The sequence below is a fragment of the Zeus faber genome (assembly GCF_960531495.2).
Source record: "Zeus faber genome assembly, chromosome: 9".
Classification (NCBI taxonomy): domain Eukaryota; kingdom Metazoa; phylum Chordata; class Actinopteri; order Zeiformes; family Zeidae; genus Zeus; species Zeus faber.
In genome coordinates this window covers 1,245,669-1,265,668 of record NC_137197.1, presented here as the reverse complement: position 1 = coordinate 1,265,668, position 20,000 = coordinate 1,245,669, and the positions used below count along the sequence as shown (strand labels likewise).

Sequence of the window (20,000 nt, the reverse complement as noted above, 5' to 3'; positions counted from 1 at the left end):
TCAAACACACACACTGACTCAAACACACACACACACGAACTCAAACACACACACTAACACACACACACACTAACACACAGACACTAACACACACACACACACACTAACACACACACACTAACACACACACACACTAACACACAGACACTAACACACACACACACACACTACCACACACACACTAACACACACACACTAACACACACACACAAACACACACACACTAACACACACACACACTAACACACACACACACACACACACACACACACACTAACACACACACCCTAACACACACACACTAACATACACACACTAACACACACACTAACACACACACACTAACACACACACACTTACTCAAACACACACACACACACACTAATCAAACACACACACACACACACTAACTCAAACACACACACTGACTCAAACACACACACACACACACACACACACTAACTCAAACACACACACTAACACACACACATACACACTAACATACACACACTAGCACACACACACTAACACACACACAAACTAAAACAAACACACTAACACACACACACACACACTAACTCAAACACACACACACACACTAACTCAAACACACATACACACACACACACTAACTCAAACACACACACACACACACACACTAACTCAAACACACATACACACACACACTAACTCAAACACACATACACACACACACTAACTCAAACACACATACACACACACACACACACTAACACACACACACACACTAACTCAAACACACACACACACACACTTACTCAAACACACACACACACACTTACTCAAACACACACACACACACACTCAAACACACACACACACACACACACACTAACTCAAACACACACACACACTTACTCAAACACACACACACACACACTTACTCAAACACACACACACACTTACTCAAACACACACACACACACACACACACACACGAACTCAAACACACACACTAACACACACACACACTAACATACACACACTAACACACACACACTAACACACACACAAACACACACACACTAACACACAGACACTAACACACACACACACACACACTAACACACACACACAAACACACACACACTAACACACAGACACTAACACACACACACACACACTAACACACACACACTAACACACACACACTAACACACACACTAACACACACACACACAAACACACACACACGAACTCAAACACACACACTAACACACTCACACACTAACATACACACACTAACACACACACACTAACACACACACAAACACACACTAACACACAGACACTAACACACACACACTAACACACACACACACACACTAACACACACACACTAACACACACACACTAACACACACACACACACACAAACACACACACACTAACACACACACACTAACATACACACACTAACACACACACACACACACACACACACACACACACTAACATACACACACTAACACACACACACACACACTAACACACACACACTAACACACACACACTAACTCAAACACACACACACACACACACACACACACACACACACACACACTTACTCAAACACACACACACACACACTAATCAAACACACACACACACACACACACTAACTCAAACACACACACTGACTCAAACACACACACACACACACACACACACACTAACTCAAACACACACACTAACACACACACACACACACACACACTAACATACACACACTAGCACACACACACTAACACACACACAAACTAAAACAAACACACTAACACACACACTAACTCAAACCCACACACACTTACTCAAACACACACACACACACTAACTCAAACACACACACACACACTAACTCAAACACACACACACACACACACACACTAACTCAAACACACACACACACACACACTAACTCAAACACACATACACACACACACTAACTCAAACACACACACACACACACTAACACACACACTAACACACACACTAACTCAAACCCACACACACTTACTCAAACACACACACACACACACTAACTCAAACACACACACTAACTCAAACACACACACACACACACACACTAACTCAAACACACACACACACACACACACACACTCAAACACACATACACACACACACTAACTCAAACACACACACACACACACACTAACTCAAACACACATACACACACACTAACTCAAACACACACACACACACACTAACACACACACACAAAATCAAACACACACACACACACACACACTTACTCAAACACACACACACACACACACACACACTAACTCAAACACACACACACACTTACTCAAACACACACACACACACACACACTTACTCAAACACACACACACACACTAACTCAAACACACACACACACACACACACTAACACACACACACTAACACACACACAAACTAACACAAACACACTAACACACACACTAACACACACACTAACTCAAACCCACACACACACACACACTAACTCAAACACACACACTAACTCAAACACACACACTAACTCAAACACACACACACACACACACTAGCACACACACACAAGCACACAGACACACACACACTAACTCAAACACACTCACTAACTCAAACACACACACACACACACACTAGCACACACACACAAGCACACAGACACACACACACTAACTCAAACACACACTAAGTGAAACACACACACACACACTAAGTCAAAGACACGTGCACACACAGGGACAGTGTTTGTTTGTTTGTTTGTTTGTTTGTTTGTTTGTTTGTTGTAGTACAGTACTTCTTCAGCCACTGACTCCACAGCTTGGACCCAGGACTCATCTCCCTGAGCTCAGCCTCCACTGCTGCTGCTGCTGGTGGTGGTGGTGGTGGAGGTGGTGGTGCTGCTTCTGCTGCTGCTGGTGGTGGTGGTGGTGGTGGTGGTGGTGGTGGTGGAGGTGGTGCTGCTGCTGCTGCTGCTGCTGCTGCTGCTGCTGCTGCTGCTGCTTGGCTTCCCTCCTGCTCCCTCTGAGGACAGGTTGGGGGATGTGCTCTGGGGGCGTCCTCACGCAACGTTGCTCCTGCCTGTGATGTTCTACTTCTTCTGCTTGGAGATGTTGATGACGTCGGCCTTGGGGCTGAGCCCTGCTTCAGTGTCACCTGTGCTTTTCCCACTCCAGTGTCTGGGGCGCGTCTCAAGCTGTTGATAGTTTTGCCGTGCAGACCGCAGACGCCTCCAGAAGCCTGATGGCAGCGCCGCCCTCTTTTACTATCATCGCACATCTTGGTGTTTTCCCAAAATAGCGCCGTGCTACTCCTCACATTTTTTGAGCCACACAAACAAACTATTTCTCGAAAAACATTTAAAAACGGAGCAGCTCAATCCCCACGGATGTGCTATGATTCACATTCGGTCATGTCCAACTCAACCTTCCACAATATTTCCCGACATGAGTTCTCAATCTTTGTATTTGTAATAGTAATTTACTTTGTGACTTTGCTCCCAAGTGGAATGCGGAAATGCAAAAGGAATTCCGTGGCAGAAATACATATGAGGCCCAAAGCAAGCAACAGGGTTTTGACGCGCAACCATCAATCTGACTTTATTTGCACTGATGTAAATAACATTGATGTTGTAGAAGCTGAGCTCGGTCTTGAGGTTGGAGCCTTTGACCAGATGGGGCGGACGGAGTCCACCCAACGCGGTCAACGTGTACAAGCTCCATTGACGTTGATCGGGGTGTTGATGGACATGACTCAGCTCTACGTGATGTCGACAGGACGACTGGTCTGTTTGAAGACCAGATAAGTCCGTCCGACCTTAGTGGGAGGTGTTTGGTATTAGATGAGACACCGATGGCCTGGTCCTCGGTGATGACATGACCGACCTTAGGGATAAGAAGGTCCCAAGATTCCTTAAGCATGGCCGGATGTTTTTTTGCGCATCACCCAGTCCATGGTAAAATAAAAAGGATTTGGTAGAGGATCCATCCCTGCCCTACACCAGACTTTACTTGAAAGGTCTCCGCGACAGAGCTATCAAGGATCACACTGCACTGAAAGGTTCGAAAATGGTCCCAAAATCCCAAATCCCAAAACGATTGATCATTTTGGCCGGGTTTTTGTAAGCTCCTAGGATTTTCTATAGGAACACTGTCAAATGGGTTCCACCTCAGATGATGCTAGGTGATGTTTTGGAGGATGAAGATCTGATCTAAATGAGGTTCCCATTCTTTGGCACCTTGACAATGAGGCCTTCTCTCCAGTCCTCTGCTATGACATCATGCTTCCAGATCTTGGAGAAGAGGTCAGTGAAAACCTTGGATGCCGTTTTGATGTCAGCTTTAAGTACAGCTGCGGAGGCTCTCTTATCTCTCCGGTTGCTATTCTATCCCCTCATCTATTCCTTCCAAGCGTCTGATGTTCACCACTTTTCATCTTCCGTCTGAAACCAATAACTCATTGCTGTTTCACAATGATGTTCTTCATCTTGAAGATGTGGCTCACATCTGTAGCCTGACCATGGCTATCACCAAATAGTGGTGGCTGTGTACATATGGCCCCAGTTTACAGACCTTCACATCCTGTGTGCAGCGGTACCACTTCTCGATGATTTGGACTCTGGATTTTAGCCCGAGAAAACCTCTCATGGAGCTCCAGGTTTCCCATGAAGGGCTTTCATCTGCAACGTGATAATGGCACTTGAATAGCGGGAGTTTTCTGATGAAGTTGTTGTAGTTGTTGATGAAGTTGTTGTGGTTGTTGATGAAGTTGTTGATGAAGTTGCTGTGGTTGTTGATGAAGTTGTTTTAGTTGTTGTAGTTGTTGATGAAGTTGTTGTAGTTGTTGATGAAGTTGTTGATGAAGTTGCTGTGGTTGTTGATGAAGTTGTTTTAGTTGTTGTAGTTGTTGATGAAGTTGTTGTAGTTGTTGATGAAGTTGTTGTAGTTGTTGATGAAGTTGTTGTAGTTGTTGTAGTTGTTGATGAAGTTGTTGTAGTTGTTGATGACGTTTTTGTGGTTGTTGATGAAGTTGTTGGGGTTGTTGATGGAGTTGTTGATGAAGTTGTTGTAGTTGTTGATGAAGTTGTTGTAGTTGTTGATGAAGTTGTGCTGGTTGTTGATGAAGTTGTTGATGAAGTTGTTGATGAAGTTGTTGTGGTTGTTGATAAAGTTGTTGTAGTTGTTGATGAAGTTGTTGTAGTTGTTGATGAAGTTGTTGTAGTTGTTGTGGTTGTTGATGAAGTTGTTGTAGTTGTTGATGAAGTTGTTGTAGTTGTTGTAGTTATTGATGAAGTTGTTGTAGTTGTTGATGACGTTTTTGTGGTTGTTGATGAAGTTGTTGGAGCTGTTGATGAAGTTGTTGTAGTTGTTGATGAAGTTGTAGTTGTTGATGAAGTTGTTGTTGTAGTTGTTGATGAAGTTGTTGTAGTTGTTGATGAAGTTGTAGTTGTTGATGAAGTTGTTGTTGTAGTTGTTGTTGTTGATGAAGTTGTTGTAGTTGTTGATGAAGTTGTAGTTGTTGATGAAGTTGTTGTTGTAGTTGTTGATGAAGTTGTTGTAGTTGTTGATGAAGTTGTAGTTGTTGATGAAGTTGTTGTTGTAGTTGTTGATGAAGTTGTTGTAGTTGTTGATGAAGTTGTAGTTGTTGATGAAGTTGTTGTTGTAGTTGTTGTTGTTGATGAAGTTGTTGTAGTTGTTGATGAAGTTGTAGTTGTTGTAGTTGTTGATGAAGTTGTTGTAGTTGTTGTTGATGAAGTTGTTGTAGTTGTTGTTGATGAAGTTGTTGTAGTTGTTGATGAAGTTGTTGTAGTTGTTGTTGATGAAGTTGTTGTAGTTGTTGATGAAGTTGTTGTAATTGTTGTAGTTGTTGTTGTTGATGAAGTTGTTGTAGTTGTTGTAGTTGTTGTAGTTGCAGTTGTTGTTGTTGATGAAGTTGTTGTAGTTGTTGATGAAGTTGTTGTAGTTGTTGTAGTTGTTGATGAAGTTGTTGTAGTTGTTGATTTAGTTGTTGTAGTTGATGAAGTTGTTGTAGTTGTTGATGAAGTTGTTGTAGTTGTTGTTGTAGTTGTTGATAAAGTTGTTGTAGTTGTTGATGAAGTTGTGGTTGTTGATGAAGTTGTTGTAGTTGTTGATGAAGTTGTTGTTGTAGTTGTTGTTGTTGTTGATGAAGTTGTTGTAGTTGTTGATGATGAAATTGTAGTTGTTGATGAAGTTGTGGTAGTTGTTGATGATGAAGTTGTAGTTGTTGATGAAGTTGTTGTAGTTGTTGTTGATGAAGTTGTTGTAGTTGTTGATGAAGTTGTTGTAGTTGTTGTAGTTGTTGTTGATGAAGTTGTTGTAGTTGTTGATGAAGTTGTTGTAGTTGTTGTTGATGAAGTTGTTGTAGTTGTTGATGAAGTTGTCGTAGTTGTTGATTAAGTTGTTGTAGTTGTTGTAGTTGCAGTTGTTGTTGATGAAGTTGTTGTAGTTGTTGATGAAGTTGTTGTAGTTGTTGTAGTTGTTGATGAAGTTGTTGTAGTTGTTGATGAAGTTGTTGTAGTTGCAGTTGTTGTTGATTAAGTTGTTGTAGTTGTTGTAGTTGTTGATGAAGTTGTTGTTGTAGTTGCAGTTGTTGTTGATGAAGTTGTTGTAGTTGTTGATGAAGTTGTTGTAGTTGTTGATGAAGTTGTTGTAGTTGTTGATGAAGTTGTTGTAGTTGCAGTTGTTGTTGATTAAGTTGTTGTAGTTGTTGATGAAGTTGTTGTTGTAGTTGCAGTTGTTGTTGATGAAGTTGTTGTAGTTGTTGATGAAGTTGTTGTAGTTGTTGTAGTTGTTGATGAAGTTGTTGTAGTTGTTGATGAAGTTGTTGTAGTTGTTGATTAAGTTGTTGTAGTTGCAGTTGTTGTTGATGAAGTTGTTGTAGTTGTTGTAGTTGTTGATGAAGTTGTTGTAGTTGTTGTTGTTGTTGTTGTTGTTGATGAAGTTGTTGTAGTTGTTGGCCCCACGTCTAGCCACCCAGCCAGCTCTGGTTTCATGAGGTTTTGGGAGTTCATTTGTTAGTTCATTGCTGTCGCCTGTTGGTTTACAGTCTCACATCACATGAGACCAGACTGGCTTTACCAGCCTCAGCTGCTGTGGAACCAAGGCCTGAACCCTGAAGCCAGGAAGCTGCTGCTGCTGCTGCATCTGCTGCACCTGCTGCTGCTGCTGCTGCATCTGCTGCACCTGCTGCTGCTGCTGCTGCATCTGCTGCATCTGCTGCTGCTGCTGCTGCTGCTGCTGCTGCTGCTGCTGCTGCTGCTGCTGCTTTGCTTTTACAATGTGGCATCAACAGCGGCAGGCAGATGCTGCCAAGCTACGGAGTGATGAGTACTGAACTCTTTCCTTGTTCAGTGTTTTCCCAGACAGCATCACACTTTGCAGCTTGAACGTTTGCTCCCTCAATAGATATTTAATTTTGTCATCTATTGAAGTTTCTAGTTCACATGTGACTCTATTGTCACTGTGGAACAACTCAGAGTTCAGATGTGTGGAGAGGTTGCAGAGGTTATTTATCACACTGTGTGTGTGTGTGTGTGTGTGTGTGTGTGTGTGTGTGTGTGTGTGTGTGTGTGTGTGTGTGTGTGTGTGTGTGTGTGTGTGTGTGTGTGTGTGTGTGCATCGAACTAATAAAGGAAGGAATCTCTGTTCTCTGTCTGTCTGTCTGTCTGTCTGTCTGTCTGTCTGTCTTTAGATTATCTGGACAAGGGTTTATCTGATCTACTTCCCACCTGGTGGGTGTGTTGCTGGGACCCAAGGACGTGCAGCATCCAGTTTGGTGAAATGTGGCACGTGTAATATTAATAAACTTTAATAAACAAGCGAAGAGCCAGCCGCTCAGCTCTGTGCTGCAGTAGGCGGGGCTTCGTGAGCAGCTTTCTGCCGGTGTTGCGTGTGGGCGTTGACGCAACGAGCGTGAGGAAAGGATCTCCCGCTCAGCACACAGTGACGGACATCAAGCCACGCAAGTCAACAAATGTATTGAAGGAAATGAAAGCTTTTTTGGTAGCGATCCTATTGACGCTAGAAACGATCTTCAAAATGAGAATAGAGAGAGAGAGAGAGAAAGAGAGAGAGAGTTAATTGACAGTGAGTGGAACACACCAGGTGGGTGTGGTCAGGGTGCAGTAACTAACATAACTATCTATTATCTCAAGGATTTTATAAATACAGTATGATGTGATGAGAGGTGAATCTGATTCAGTCTGTTTGTCGTTAGAGAGAAAGAAAGAGAGAGGGAGATACAGATGGAGGTACAAAGAAAGCTGGCATGTGGCTTTCATTTAAAAGCAAGCACACCAACACACACACACACACACACACACACACACACACACACACACAGCCCATCAGATATACACATGGACCTGTGCACACACGTGCACATCAAGAAACACAAAATCGCAAAAACAAGGAACACACACCGTAGCCAAGATATTTGGCTGATGATGTATTTATGTTGAAACCAGGAGTGATGCAAGACTCTGAACACATGTGCACACACACACACACACACACACACACACACACACACACACACACACACACACACACACACACACACACACACACGTGCCTGCGCAGACGCACGAGCACACACACATTCTCAAGCACACACACTCCCACACATGCAGCATAGACCATAAAAGGTGATATATTCGCAGTTATAGTTAGTTTCTCTGGTGAGGAGAGAAGGAGGGAAGAGGAGAAGAAGAGGAGGAGGATGACTATGACATCACAGGGTCAAAAATTCATGTTTCTGGCAAACAGCTGGATCTACGCAGTGTGTGTGTGTGTGTGTGTGTGTGTGTGTGTGTGTGTGTGTGTGTGTGTGTGTGCGTGTAAACAAGGTGACCTAATAGTTCTCCTGCAAATGGATTCTACAGATGGACTGCATCACACACACACACACGTAAACGTCCCCCATCGTGTCTCACTCTCGCTCTCTTTCCTGAGGTCTCTCGCCCGTCGCTCTCCCTCGGTCAGATCCTCTGTGTTTCTCTGCAGGATTTAGGTTTGTTTCCAATGACCTGGCAGCCATTTTCAACCTCTTCAATGTGTCCTGTTCCAGCGGAAGCAAACTCACTTTTAAAGGGGAGGTACGGTACGGCCATGTCTGAAAGGGCACTACCATAATGTTTGAAAGGGGAAGTGACCTCAGCTCCTGGTTCTTATCGCTCCGTTAGCGGCTGCTGTGGTTGGTCTAAATGCACCAACATCCTGTGGAGCTATCGGATCCCATCTGCACCTCAGGATGTGGAAGTGAAACCCAATATTGTGTCTATCTCACTCTTGTGCTGTTAAAATCGCAGCTTCTCACAGGACTTCAAGGCAGGAAACTGGTTCTGGTCTCCCTGTGGTCTCAGAGAGCGGAACCTCTCTGAACCGCCAACACCCTGCAGGAGAACGGGGCGCGCGGGCGGCTCCACTTGACTACAATTCAAACCAAAAAACAAAACTCCATGAGCCTCCATGGGCCTGTGTTGATCCATGCGTCAGGTGCAGCCTTGAACCTGTTTGCCTTTGATTCCCTCTGGACTTTCAGGCTTTCAGCACAACGTTGTACCAGCGGCAGCAGCAGAACTCACACGGTGAACAGAGCACTGTCTCCGTTTGGACCTCCAGACTCTGAACCTTGGAAATATCCTTGAAGCCTGGTTTTTGAAGGTCTCCAAGAGTCTCTCCTGACCTGTTTCCCCTGGAAGCTTCAATAGAACTCCCACAGGAAGAAGCACAGTCTCTCTTTTGGAAACTGCTCAAGTTCCTGCTCCGCACAACATGTCCGTCCTGTCGTCCACGTAACATGAGTGAGAAGATCGCTGTCTTCACAGACGCACTGCAAACATCACCTCACAGCCAGTGCCACACAGCCGCTCCACCTCCTTTCAGCACCTTGTCATGACCACGCTTTTACTGGAGTGCTCTAGCAATGCATTATGGGATACAGGTTTTTGCAGTATGTTACCCTGGTACTTTTCAAATACTATGTGTTATGTGACATACTGAGTACCTTGAGTTCACTGGGGGTTGGTTACACCATGACTAAAAGAAGTAATTAACTACCCCACCCTAAACAAGCGTCTCTCCCTCTCTTTGTCTCTCTCTTTCTGTCTCCCTCTCTCGCTTCTCTCTCCCCCTCTCATCCTCTCTCTCTCTCCCTCTCTCTCCCCCCTCCTCCAGTCCTCTGTCCTCTCCTCTGTAAGAATGGAGGTCTGTGCATACAGAAGGACCGCTGTCTCTGTCCTTCCAACTTCACCGGGAAGTTCTGCCAGATCCCTGTCTCTGCCAATGAAATCGTCAAGGCCGCACCCGCCTCTCTGGTCGGAGCCAATCAGGAGCTGACCCGGTCGGAGTACCTCCTCCCCCTCCAGAGCCAGCCAATAGGAGATAGCCGGGAGGCGGGGCAAGCGACAGGTGAGTTTACTGGGAGAACTGGGAGACCGGTCGGTGCTGGAGGAACTCTGCCAGTTAAGTTGCAAATGAACGGATAAGCAGCAGGAACAGGACCAATCAGGACCAGACTGACTGACTGACTTACAGACAGATCGGTCAATCAATCAATCAATCAATCAATCAATCAGTCATTAATAAAGTGACTGGTTGATGAATTGATCAGTTAGCCGACTTACCGCGTGTGATTTCTGTCCAGCTGGAGGCTCCATGGTGAAGGTGAGGGTGCAGCACCCCCCGGAGGCCAGTGTGAGGATCCACCAGGTGATGAAGGTTCGTCCTACACTCAACACACACTGGTGTCGGGGTCAGTTTGGGAAGTTAGAAAATACTTTGACAGTGTAAAGAGTGAAATGAGGAATCCTGATCCGAGAGGAAGCTTTACTAGCAAGGTTTCCACATCAACCAATCAGAGAGGAGAACATTGGTCAGGTGACCTGTTCTCAGACCAAACTCTGTCTCACACACCGGAGAACGCTGCAAAGCGACGAGCGTCAAACAAGTGGTTTGTAGTACTACTAGTAGTAGGATTGACATGAAAATCATATGAATCAGAATACAAAGCAGTTCTGGAGCGAGGCTTTACCTGGAGGAAATACCGGATGAAACTGGTTGAGTTCATAGAGTTTGAAGTGAAACCCTCTTGTTGAAGCTGCAGTTCTTTGAACGTGATGTTCAGACGATGGTGCGATGTTTCAGGTGTCAGGGCGGAGTCAGGCTGTGCGCTCGTCCCCCCCTGCTGGCCTGCGGCAGTCTGCAGGAGCCCCGGCTCCAGCAGGACAGAGGGTCCAAGCCCAGACCCTCAGAGGGGACGGCACCTACAGCCAACACTCCAGCTTCAAGTACTGCTTCAGGGAGGTGAAGGATGGACAGGTGAGACGTACCTGGGGGGGGGGGTCCGGTCCTCTGGGATCCTGGTTCTGGTGACATGGTGACATGATGACATGGTGACATGGTGACAACGTGACATGATGACAACGTGACATGGTGACATGGTGACACCGTGACATGATGACATGGTGACAACGTGACATGATGAGGTGGTGACATGGTGACAACGTGACATGGTGACAACGTGACATGATGACAACGTGACATGATGACATGGTGACAACGTGACATGATGACATGGTGACAACGTGACATGATGACAACGTGACATGGTGACAACGTGACATGATGACAACGTGACATGGTGACATGGTGACACCGTGATATGATGACATGGTGACATGATGACATGGTGACATGATGACAACGTGACATGATGACAACGTGACATGGCGACACCGTGACATGATGACAACGTGACATGGTGACATGGTGACAACGTGACATGATGACATGGTGACATGGTGACAACGTGACATGATGACAACGTGACATGATGACAATGTGACATGGTGACACCGTGACATGATGACATGGTGACATGATGAAATGGTGACATGATGACAATGTGACATGATGACAACGTGACATGGTGACACCGTGACATGATGACATGGTGACATGATGACAACGTGACATGATGACAACGTGACATGGTGACAGCGTGACATGATGACAGCGTGACATGATGACAACGTGACATGGTGACATGGTGACAACGTGACATGGTGACATGGTGACAACGTGACATGATGACAACGTGACATGGTGACATGGTGACACCGTGACATGATGACATGGTGACATGATGACATGGTGACATGATGACAATGTGACATGATGACAACGTGACATGGTGACATGATGACATGGTGACATGATGACAATGTGACATGATGACAACGTGACATGGTGACCCCGTGACATGATGACAACGTGACAGGATGACAACGTGACATGGTGACATGATGACATGGTGACATGATGACATGGTGACATGATGACAACGTGACATGGTGACAACGGGACATGATGACAACGGGACATGATGACAACGTGACATGATGACAACGTGACATGGTGACATGATGACATGGTGACATGATGACATGGTGACATGATGACAACGTGACATGGTGACAATGTGACATGATGACATGGTGACAACGTGACATGATGACATGGTGACATGATGACATGGTGACATGATGACATGGTGACATGATGACAACGTGACATGGTGACAACGGGACATGATGACAACGGGACATGATGACAACGTGACATGATGACAACGTGACATGGTGACATGATGACATGGTGACATGATGACATGGTGACATGATGACAACGTGACATGGTGACAATGTGACATGATGACATGGTGACAACGTGACATGATGACGTGGTGACAACGTGACATGATGACAACGTGACATGGTGACATGGTGACACCGTGACATAATGACATGGTGACATGATGACATGGTGACAACGTGACATGATGACGTGGTGACAACGTGACATGATGACAACGTGACATGGTGACATGGTGACACCGTGACATAATGACATGGTGACATGATGACATGGTGACACCGTGACATGATGACGTGGTGACATGGTGACAACGTGAGATGATGACAACGTGACATGATGACAACGTGACATGGTGACAACGTGACATGATGACAACGTGACATGATGACAACGTGACATGGTGACATGGTGACAGTGTGACATGATGACAACGTGACATGATGACAACGTGACACGGTGACATGGTGACATGTCTTAGATGGGATGTTTTCTGTAGGGAAAGGGATCTGAAGTTATTAGACAGGTATAGCAGATTCAGGTGAGTTTAGGGGAGGTGAAAATTGAAGGCAGGAACCTGGTGTGAGGACCACAAAACATGGAGCAATGGAACAAAGTAACAGGGTCTGAGGAACCATCCATCTGTTCACCCTTTCCTACGTTTGGAAGAAGTCAAACATCAATGTTTAATGTTACCAACTGTTAAACACGGAGGGGATCTGTCATGGCCTGTGCAGCCATTTTGTGGGAGTCCTTTATTCCAGTAATTGCTCTGCGTGGTTTTATAGAAGCATGAGACCACTTTACGAGACCAGGTTCCCTCATGATGTTCCATGTTCCAGTAATGTGCAATTGGGAGCAGGGAGAGTTTAAACAATAATGGTCCAAGAATCTAACCTTGGGGCACTCCACTCATAATATCCACTTTGTTCAAGACAAACCTGCCTGTGCTGTAGGTGGGTTCACACTTAGGTTTCATGAGGATGCATCCACCTCCTGGTCCTGACCTGGACACCACTGAACCTTCATGGAAAGTTCTGGAATGCAGTCATTTCCACCTTCATCCCTCAGAGCTCCTCAGGCTTTTCTTGCAGAAGAACGTGCGACATCCCACGGCAGTGTTGAGGATGTAGGAGCGTTCCAGAAGGATTCCCAGCTGAACAGCGAGGGTGGACCTGCTCCTGGTGTTAATGTAGTGCTGGTGTTGTCATGTCTTTGTTCAGTCTCTATGTGGTGCATTGATTTGACTTACCTGTCTGTCTCTCTCTATCTCTGTCTCTGCAGTGCGTCTCTCCTCTCCCGGGCTTGAGGAGCATGGAAACTTGCTGTAGTGTCGGGAAAGGCTGGGGAATCACTCAGTGTGTCATCTGTCCTCCCAAAACTGGTAAACACACACACACTCTGCTTTCCTATGTCAACAGTGTTTGGACGACAGGTGTTCCTCAAGTCGTCAACTGAAGCAGTCTGGAAATCAGCTTCGTTCCAGCTGTTGAACCAAAACAGTCATCGCAGAGAACAGTGTGTGTTGCTGTGAAGAGATCTCAGCCCAGCTGCTCAGCTGAGCTCTGACACAAGCAGAGAAACAAAACAGCTGAAAGAACAGAGCTCGCTCAGGGGCTCAGGGCAGGAGCTGCTCGGTCCTGACTCTCTCCTCCGTATTGGTGGATTGATTTATCTGACATTAAATCACGTTATTGATCCATTATTGATCCAATGTTCATGTTCAGGTCAAGGCAACAGCAGCTGTCCAACTGGCTTTGACAGAATCAATGGAACACAGTGTGTGGGTGAGTTTTACACACACACACACACACACACACACACACACACACACACACACACACACACACACACACACACACACACACACACTATATATACAGTGGGGCAAAAAAGTATTTAGTCAGCCACCAATTGTGCAAGTTCTCCCACTTAAAAAGATGAGAGAGGCCTGTAATTTTCATCATAGGTTCACTTCGACTATGAGAGACAGAATGGGGGGGAAAGAATCCAGGAAATCACAATGTAGGATTTTTAATGAATTCATTGGTAAATTCCTCGGTAAAATAAGTATTTGGTCACCTACAAACAAGCAAGATTTCTGGCTTTCACGGACCTGTAACTTTTTCTTTAAGAGGCTCCTCTGTCCTCCACTCGTTACCTGTATTAATGGCACCTGTTTGAACTGGTTATCAGTATAAAAGACACCTGTCCACAACCTCAAACAGTCACACTCCAAACTCCACTATGGCCAAGACCAAAGAGCTGTCAAAGGACACCAGAAACAAAATTGTAGACCTGCACCAGGCTGAGAAGACTGAATCTGCAATAGGTAAGCAGCTTGTTGTGAAGAAATCAACTGTGGGAGCAATTATTAGAAAATGGAAGACATACAAGACCACTGATAATCTCCCTCGATCTGGGGCTCCACGCAAGATCTCACCCTGTGGGGTCAAAATGATCAAAACAACAGTGAGCAAACATCCCAGAACCACACGGGGGGACCTAGTGAATGACCTGCAGAGAGCTGGGACCAAAGTAACAAAGGCTACCATCAGTAACACACTACGCCGCCAGGGACTCAAATCCTGCAGTGCCAGACGTGTCCCCCTGCTTAAGCCAGTACATGTCCAGGCCCGTCTGAAGTTTGCTAGAGAGCATTTGGATGATCCAGAAGAGGATTGGGAGAATGTTATATGGTCAGATGAAACCAAAATAGAACTTTTTGGTAAAAACTCAACTGGTCGTGTTTGGAGGAGAAAGAAAGCTGAGTTGCATCCAAAGAACACCATACCTACTGTGAAGCATGGGGGTGGAGACATCATGCTTTGGGGCTGTTTTTCTGCAAAGGGACCAGGACGACTGATCCGTGTAAAGGAAAGAATGAATGGGGCCATGTATCGTGAGATTTTGAGTGAAAACCTCCTTCCATCAGCAAGGGCATTGAAGATGAAACGTGGCTGGGTCTTTCAGCATGACAATGACCCCAAACACACCGCCAGGGCAACGAAGGAGTGGCTTCGTAAGAAGCATTTCAAGGTCCTGGAGTGGCCTAGCCAGTCTCCAGATCTCAACCCCATAGAAAATCTTTGGAGGGAGTTGAAAGTCTGTGTTGCCCAGCGACAGCCCCAAAACATCACTGCTCTAGAGGAGATCTGCATGGAGGAATGGGCCAAAATACCAGCAACAGTGTGTGAAAACCTTGTGAAGACTTACAGAAAACGTTTGACCTCTGTCATTGCAAACAAAGGGTATATAACAAAGTATTGAGATGAACTTTCGTTTTTGACCAAATACTTATTTTCCACCATAATTTGCAAATAAATTCTTTAAAAATCAGACAATGTGATTTTCTGGATTTTTTTTCTCATTTTGTCTCTCATAGTTGAGGTGAACCTATGATGAAAATAACAGGCCTCTCTCATCTTTTTAAGTGGGCGAACTTGCACAATTGGTGGCTGACTAAATACTTTTTTGCTCCACTGTATATATATATATATATATATATATATATATATATATATATACAGTACATGTGGCATATACATACAGATATATATTTACACAGATACATACACACACACACAGTATATATATATATATATATATATATATATATATATATATACACTGTGTGTGTGTGTGTGTGTGTACATTTATAACATATATATCTATGTTTATATATGTGTATATATATGTATATCACAAGTACTGTATAGCAATACAAACACACACACACTCAATCCACCTATTGGTGTAATACATGTCTGTGTGAATGTGTGTCAGTGTCATGCCATGTAAATGAACCTTGGGTCATTTGTTGAAGTATGATTGAATTGAATACATTTAAATTTACATTTAGTCATTTAGCAGACGCTTTTATCCAAAGCGACTTACAAGGGAGAATAACATTCAAGCTACATTGCGACAGAGATTAGTGTAACAACAACATTAGTTTTACAATAAATACTGCTAGGTAGTGCTAAGTAAATAGCGTAAGTAACAGAGTTACACGGTACCATAGCGTAAGTAACATAGTTACATGGTACCATAGCATAAGTAATAAAGTTACACGGTACAAGCATAAGTAACATAGTTACACGGTACCGTTGCATAAGTAACATAGTTACACGGTACCATAGCATAAGTAAATAGTTACACGGTACCATGGCATAAGTAACATAGTTACACGGTACAAGCATAAGTAACATAGTTACACGGTACCATAGCATAAGTAAATAGTTACACGGTACCATAGCATAAGTAACATAGTTACACGGTACAAGCATAAGTAACATAGTTACACGGTACCATAGCATAAGTAAATAGTTACACGGTACCATAGCATAAGTAAATAGTTACACGGTACAAGCATAAGTAACATAGTTGCATATTAATGTGTGTATATGTGTGTGTATATATATATGTACATGTAGATGTGAATGAGTGTCTGCTTCCGGGCAAGTGTGAGAATGGGCTGTGTGTGAACACCAGGGGGAGCTTTAGTTGTGTGTGCAGGCTGGGCTTCATCCTGGATGCCTCACATGGAATCTGCATCTGTAAGTAACACACACACACACACACAACATTCCTGAAATGTGTCCAACCGGAATGCTGCCATCGCCTCCTCCGCCTGCTCCGGAATGACACCAGGAATAACAGATTCCAGTTCAGGTTTTTCCAAGTTCTGTCTTAGCGCTGACTTCAACTGTGCTCCAAATATAAGCAGTAATATCCTGGACCTACTGTAGATATTATCTCATACATCATACCTTCTGTGTAAGTATGGAAAGTACAGGAACCAGCCCCGGTCCGATCATCCTTTTGATGGACTCCTCACATCATATGTGAGGAGTCCATCAAAATGTGATGTTTTTTGAAACCTACAGTCCCATAATATTATTATGAGACTGTAGGTTTCAAAAAACATCATAGTTCTGTTGAATAACCCAACAGTTGTATGTAAGATCCCCAGGGCTCTTAACGGTTCCTTGGAGTCATTTATCAGAGTATAGAGTATTTAATGCAGAGTGACGTCCAAGCCGCTGTGCATTTCAGTCATGGTCAGCAAAGCCCCCGGTCAGGACCAGCACCATCAGCAGGGTGACCGGCTCTTCCTCACTTGAAGGTTCAGGGCCTCAGGTGAATCAAGTGCTAAGATGCTCCAGTGAATCCTGAACGTCTGTGTATTCTAACCAGCATCTGCTGCACGGGTGGAGCAGGAGGCAGAATGCTGGCTTCGTGTGGCTGGTGTCAGTGTTGGAGCGTCTGTCTGTCAGTAGCATGATGTGTCTGTGTGGAGGCCTGCACGGGTGTGAAGTAGGGATGAAAGGGCAGAGTGAGCTCACGGGTGGGGTCGTGTCATGGTTTGGGGGCCATGGTAACGGTACAGTTTCACTACCTGTATATTTAAGGGAAAAAAAGGTAAAAGGTGTAAAATGTGATTTTCTAGTCGTCTGTCATCGTGTACCGCTCCCTGTTTGACGGTGGGAGGAGGGGTTAAAGGTCGTTGCTGGGTTGTTATCATTCGCATGAGTTCATCTGATTGGAGGGCAGGCGTCAGGATAGTGGGCTCGGGTTCGGGGGGCGCATACCGCTGCATTCCTAGTGTGAAGGCCTGCCACACCTCATTGTGTCTGTGGTCTTCACGTCCACCTTGGTGCTTGAAGGTGGTGTCAACCTCCATCTTCTTCCGATGTGTCGTCCTTCTAACAGCATGAACACTCACTCCGTACATTGGAACCTGGAGAAGCTGTTACTTCAGTGTTGGGTTGGAAGTGTCCTTGTGTCTCCGTCTCGATTGGCTCATGTGTCTCTGTGTCTCCATGGTAACCAGCTGTCCGGCTTGGGACTCGTTCTGCATGTTCTGCTGAAGGTCTTAATGACTCACAAAATGCTGAGTGGAGTGTTTGTCTGATTTTCTTTTTTTTGGTTTCTGTGCCTCCGCTCTCCTCAGCCCAGAGCGTGATATCGGAGGAGAAGAGTCAGTGTTACCGTGTCCTTGGTTCCGGTCGAGGTCCGTCCTCCTGTTCTCTTCCCATCCTGAGGAACATCACCAAGCAGATCTGCTGCTGCAGCCGGGTGGGGAAGGCCTGGGGCTCCGCCTGCCAGAGGTGTCCCTACTTCGGTTCAGGTCGGTCCGGTAGACCCTGTGTACCCTGCTTCTGTGACTGGTTTGTACGAAACAACGTGAAAATGGTGTCAATCGCTAAAGGATAAACGAAGATCTGGCTCCTTAAAATGGATTTTAGTCTCAAATGTAGATGAAATGTGGTGAAAGTGTAGAACACAGCAGAGTGCATCACCACTGGATCCACAATCTCTCTCTCTCTCTCTCTCTAGTGGAGTTTAAGGAGATATGTCCTGCAGGTCCTGGGTATCACTACTCAGCATCTGCTCTGCAGTTCAGCCACAGAGCACCAGAGGGCGCTAAGCTTGTGACCGATAGCAACCAAGGTAACAGCTTAGCTTTCAATTTTTAATTATGGAATGTGACCTCACGTAAGTTTTAATTCCCATCATTGGAATGAGGAGCTCATTAAACTTTCTTTCTTTTTCAGCTTCTCAGTCTGTTAGTAGTGGTTCTAGTGGTGGTAAATGGCTGCAGCACAAACCTTCTACTAGGGAACCCAGTTTGCGCAGCTCCTCAGGAGGTTCCACGGGAGGTTCCTCGGGAGGTTCCTCGGGAGGTTCCTCGGGAAGTTCCTCGGGAGGTTCCTCAGCAGTTTCTTCAGGTGGTTCCATGAGGGTTTCCTCATCAGGTTCCTCAGTAGGTTCCTCAGTAGGTTCCTCAGGTGGTTCCTTAGGAAGCTCTTCAGGTCCTTCGAGAGGATCCTCAAGTGGTTCTGTTTCTGCTGCTGGAGGCAGAAGTTCTGGTGCTGCTGTAGGTTCTGCTGGTTCCAATGGAACCACTCACCCTGACCAGCCTGGTGGTGGCGGGTTCATTCTGACTCAGAACCGCACCTCCGGAACGCCCAGAACACAGCTCAGGACACCGTCGCCCCCCACTGGTGGTCAAGGTAACAGCAACCTTTTGGAAACGAGTCACAAAATGAAATCTTGTATTTGATCCGAAAACCGAAAATGTTCTGAGTTCTTATTCAAATACAAGCTGCTGCATCGTGCAGGAGCCAGAGGAGCACTTTGAGTCACTGCTTCTGCTCTGACCCGGATCAGTCTTTTAAATTCACTCAGATATCATTCAGTAACAATGAAAGTAGTTTTTTATCTGTTGTCTGTTTTACGGTGATTTTTTTATTTGTATGTTTCTATA

At 45.0% G+C, this 20,000-nt stretch overlaps 1 protein-coding gene across 4 annotated transcripts in view; it reads left to right on the top strand.

Annotated features, from left to right (window-relative positions):
• The window catches only part of ltbp4 (latent transforming growth factor beta binding protein 4), a 50,081-nt gene that overhangs the window by 2,935 nt on the left and 27,146 nt on the right, over window positions 1-20,000 (top strand). For 3 of the 4 annotated variants that reach the window (XM_080007369.1, XM_080007368.1, XM_080007367.1), the window contains exons 2-10: window positions 10,250-10,483; window positions 10,719-10,792; window positions 11,219-11,392; window positions 14,012-14,111; window positions 14,455-14,514; window positions 17,164-17,286; window positions 18,684-18,860; window positions 19,070-19,183; window positions 19,288-19,746. In XM_080007369.1, coding sequence (XP_079863495.1) covers window positions 10,250-10,483; window positions 10,719-10,792; window positions 11,219-11,392; window positions 14,012-14,111; window positions 14,455-14,514; window positions 17,164-17,286; window positions 18,684-18,860; window positions 19,070-19,183; window positions 19,288-19,746 — 1,515 coding nt within the window. The remainder of the gene's footprint in view (window positions 1-10,249; window positions 10,484-10,718; window positions 10,793-11,218; window positions 11,393-14,011; window positions 14,112-14,454; window positions 14,515-17,163; window positions 17,287-18,683; window positions 18,861-19,069; window positions 19,184-19,287; window positions 19,747-20,000) is intronic. The other variant, XM_080007370.1, reaches the window with a different exon arrangement.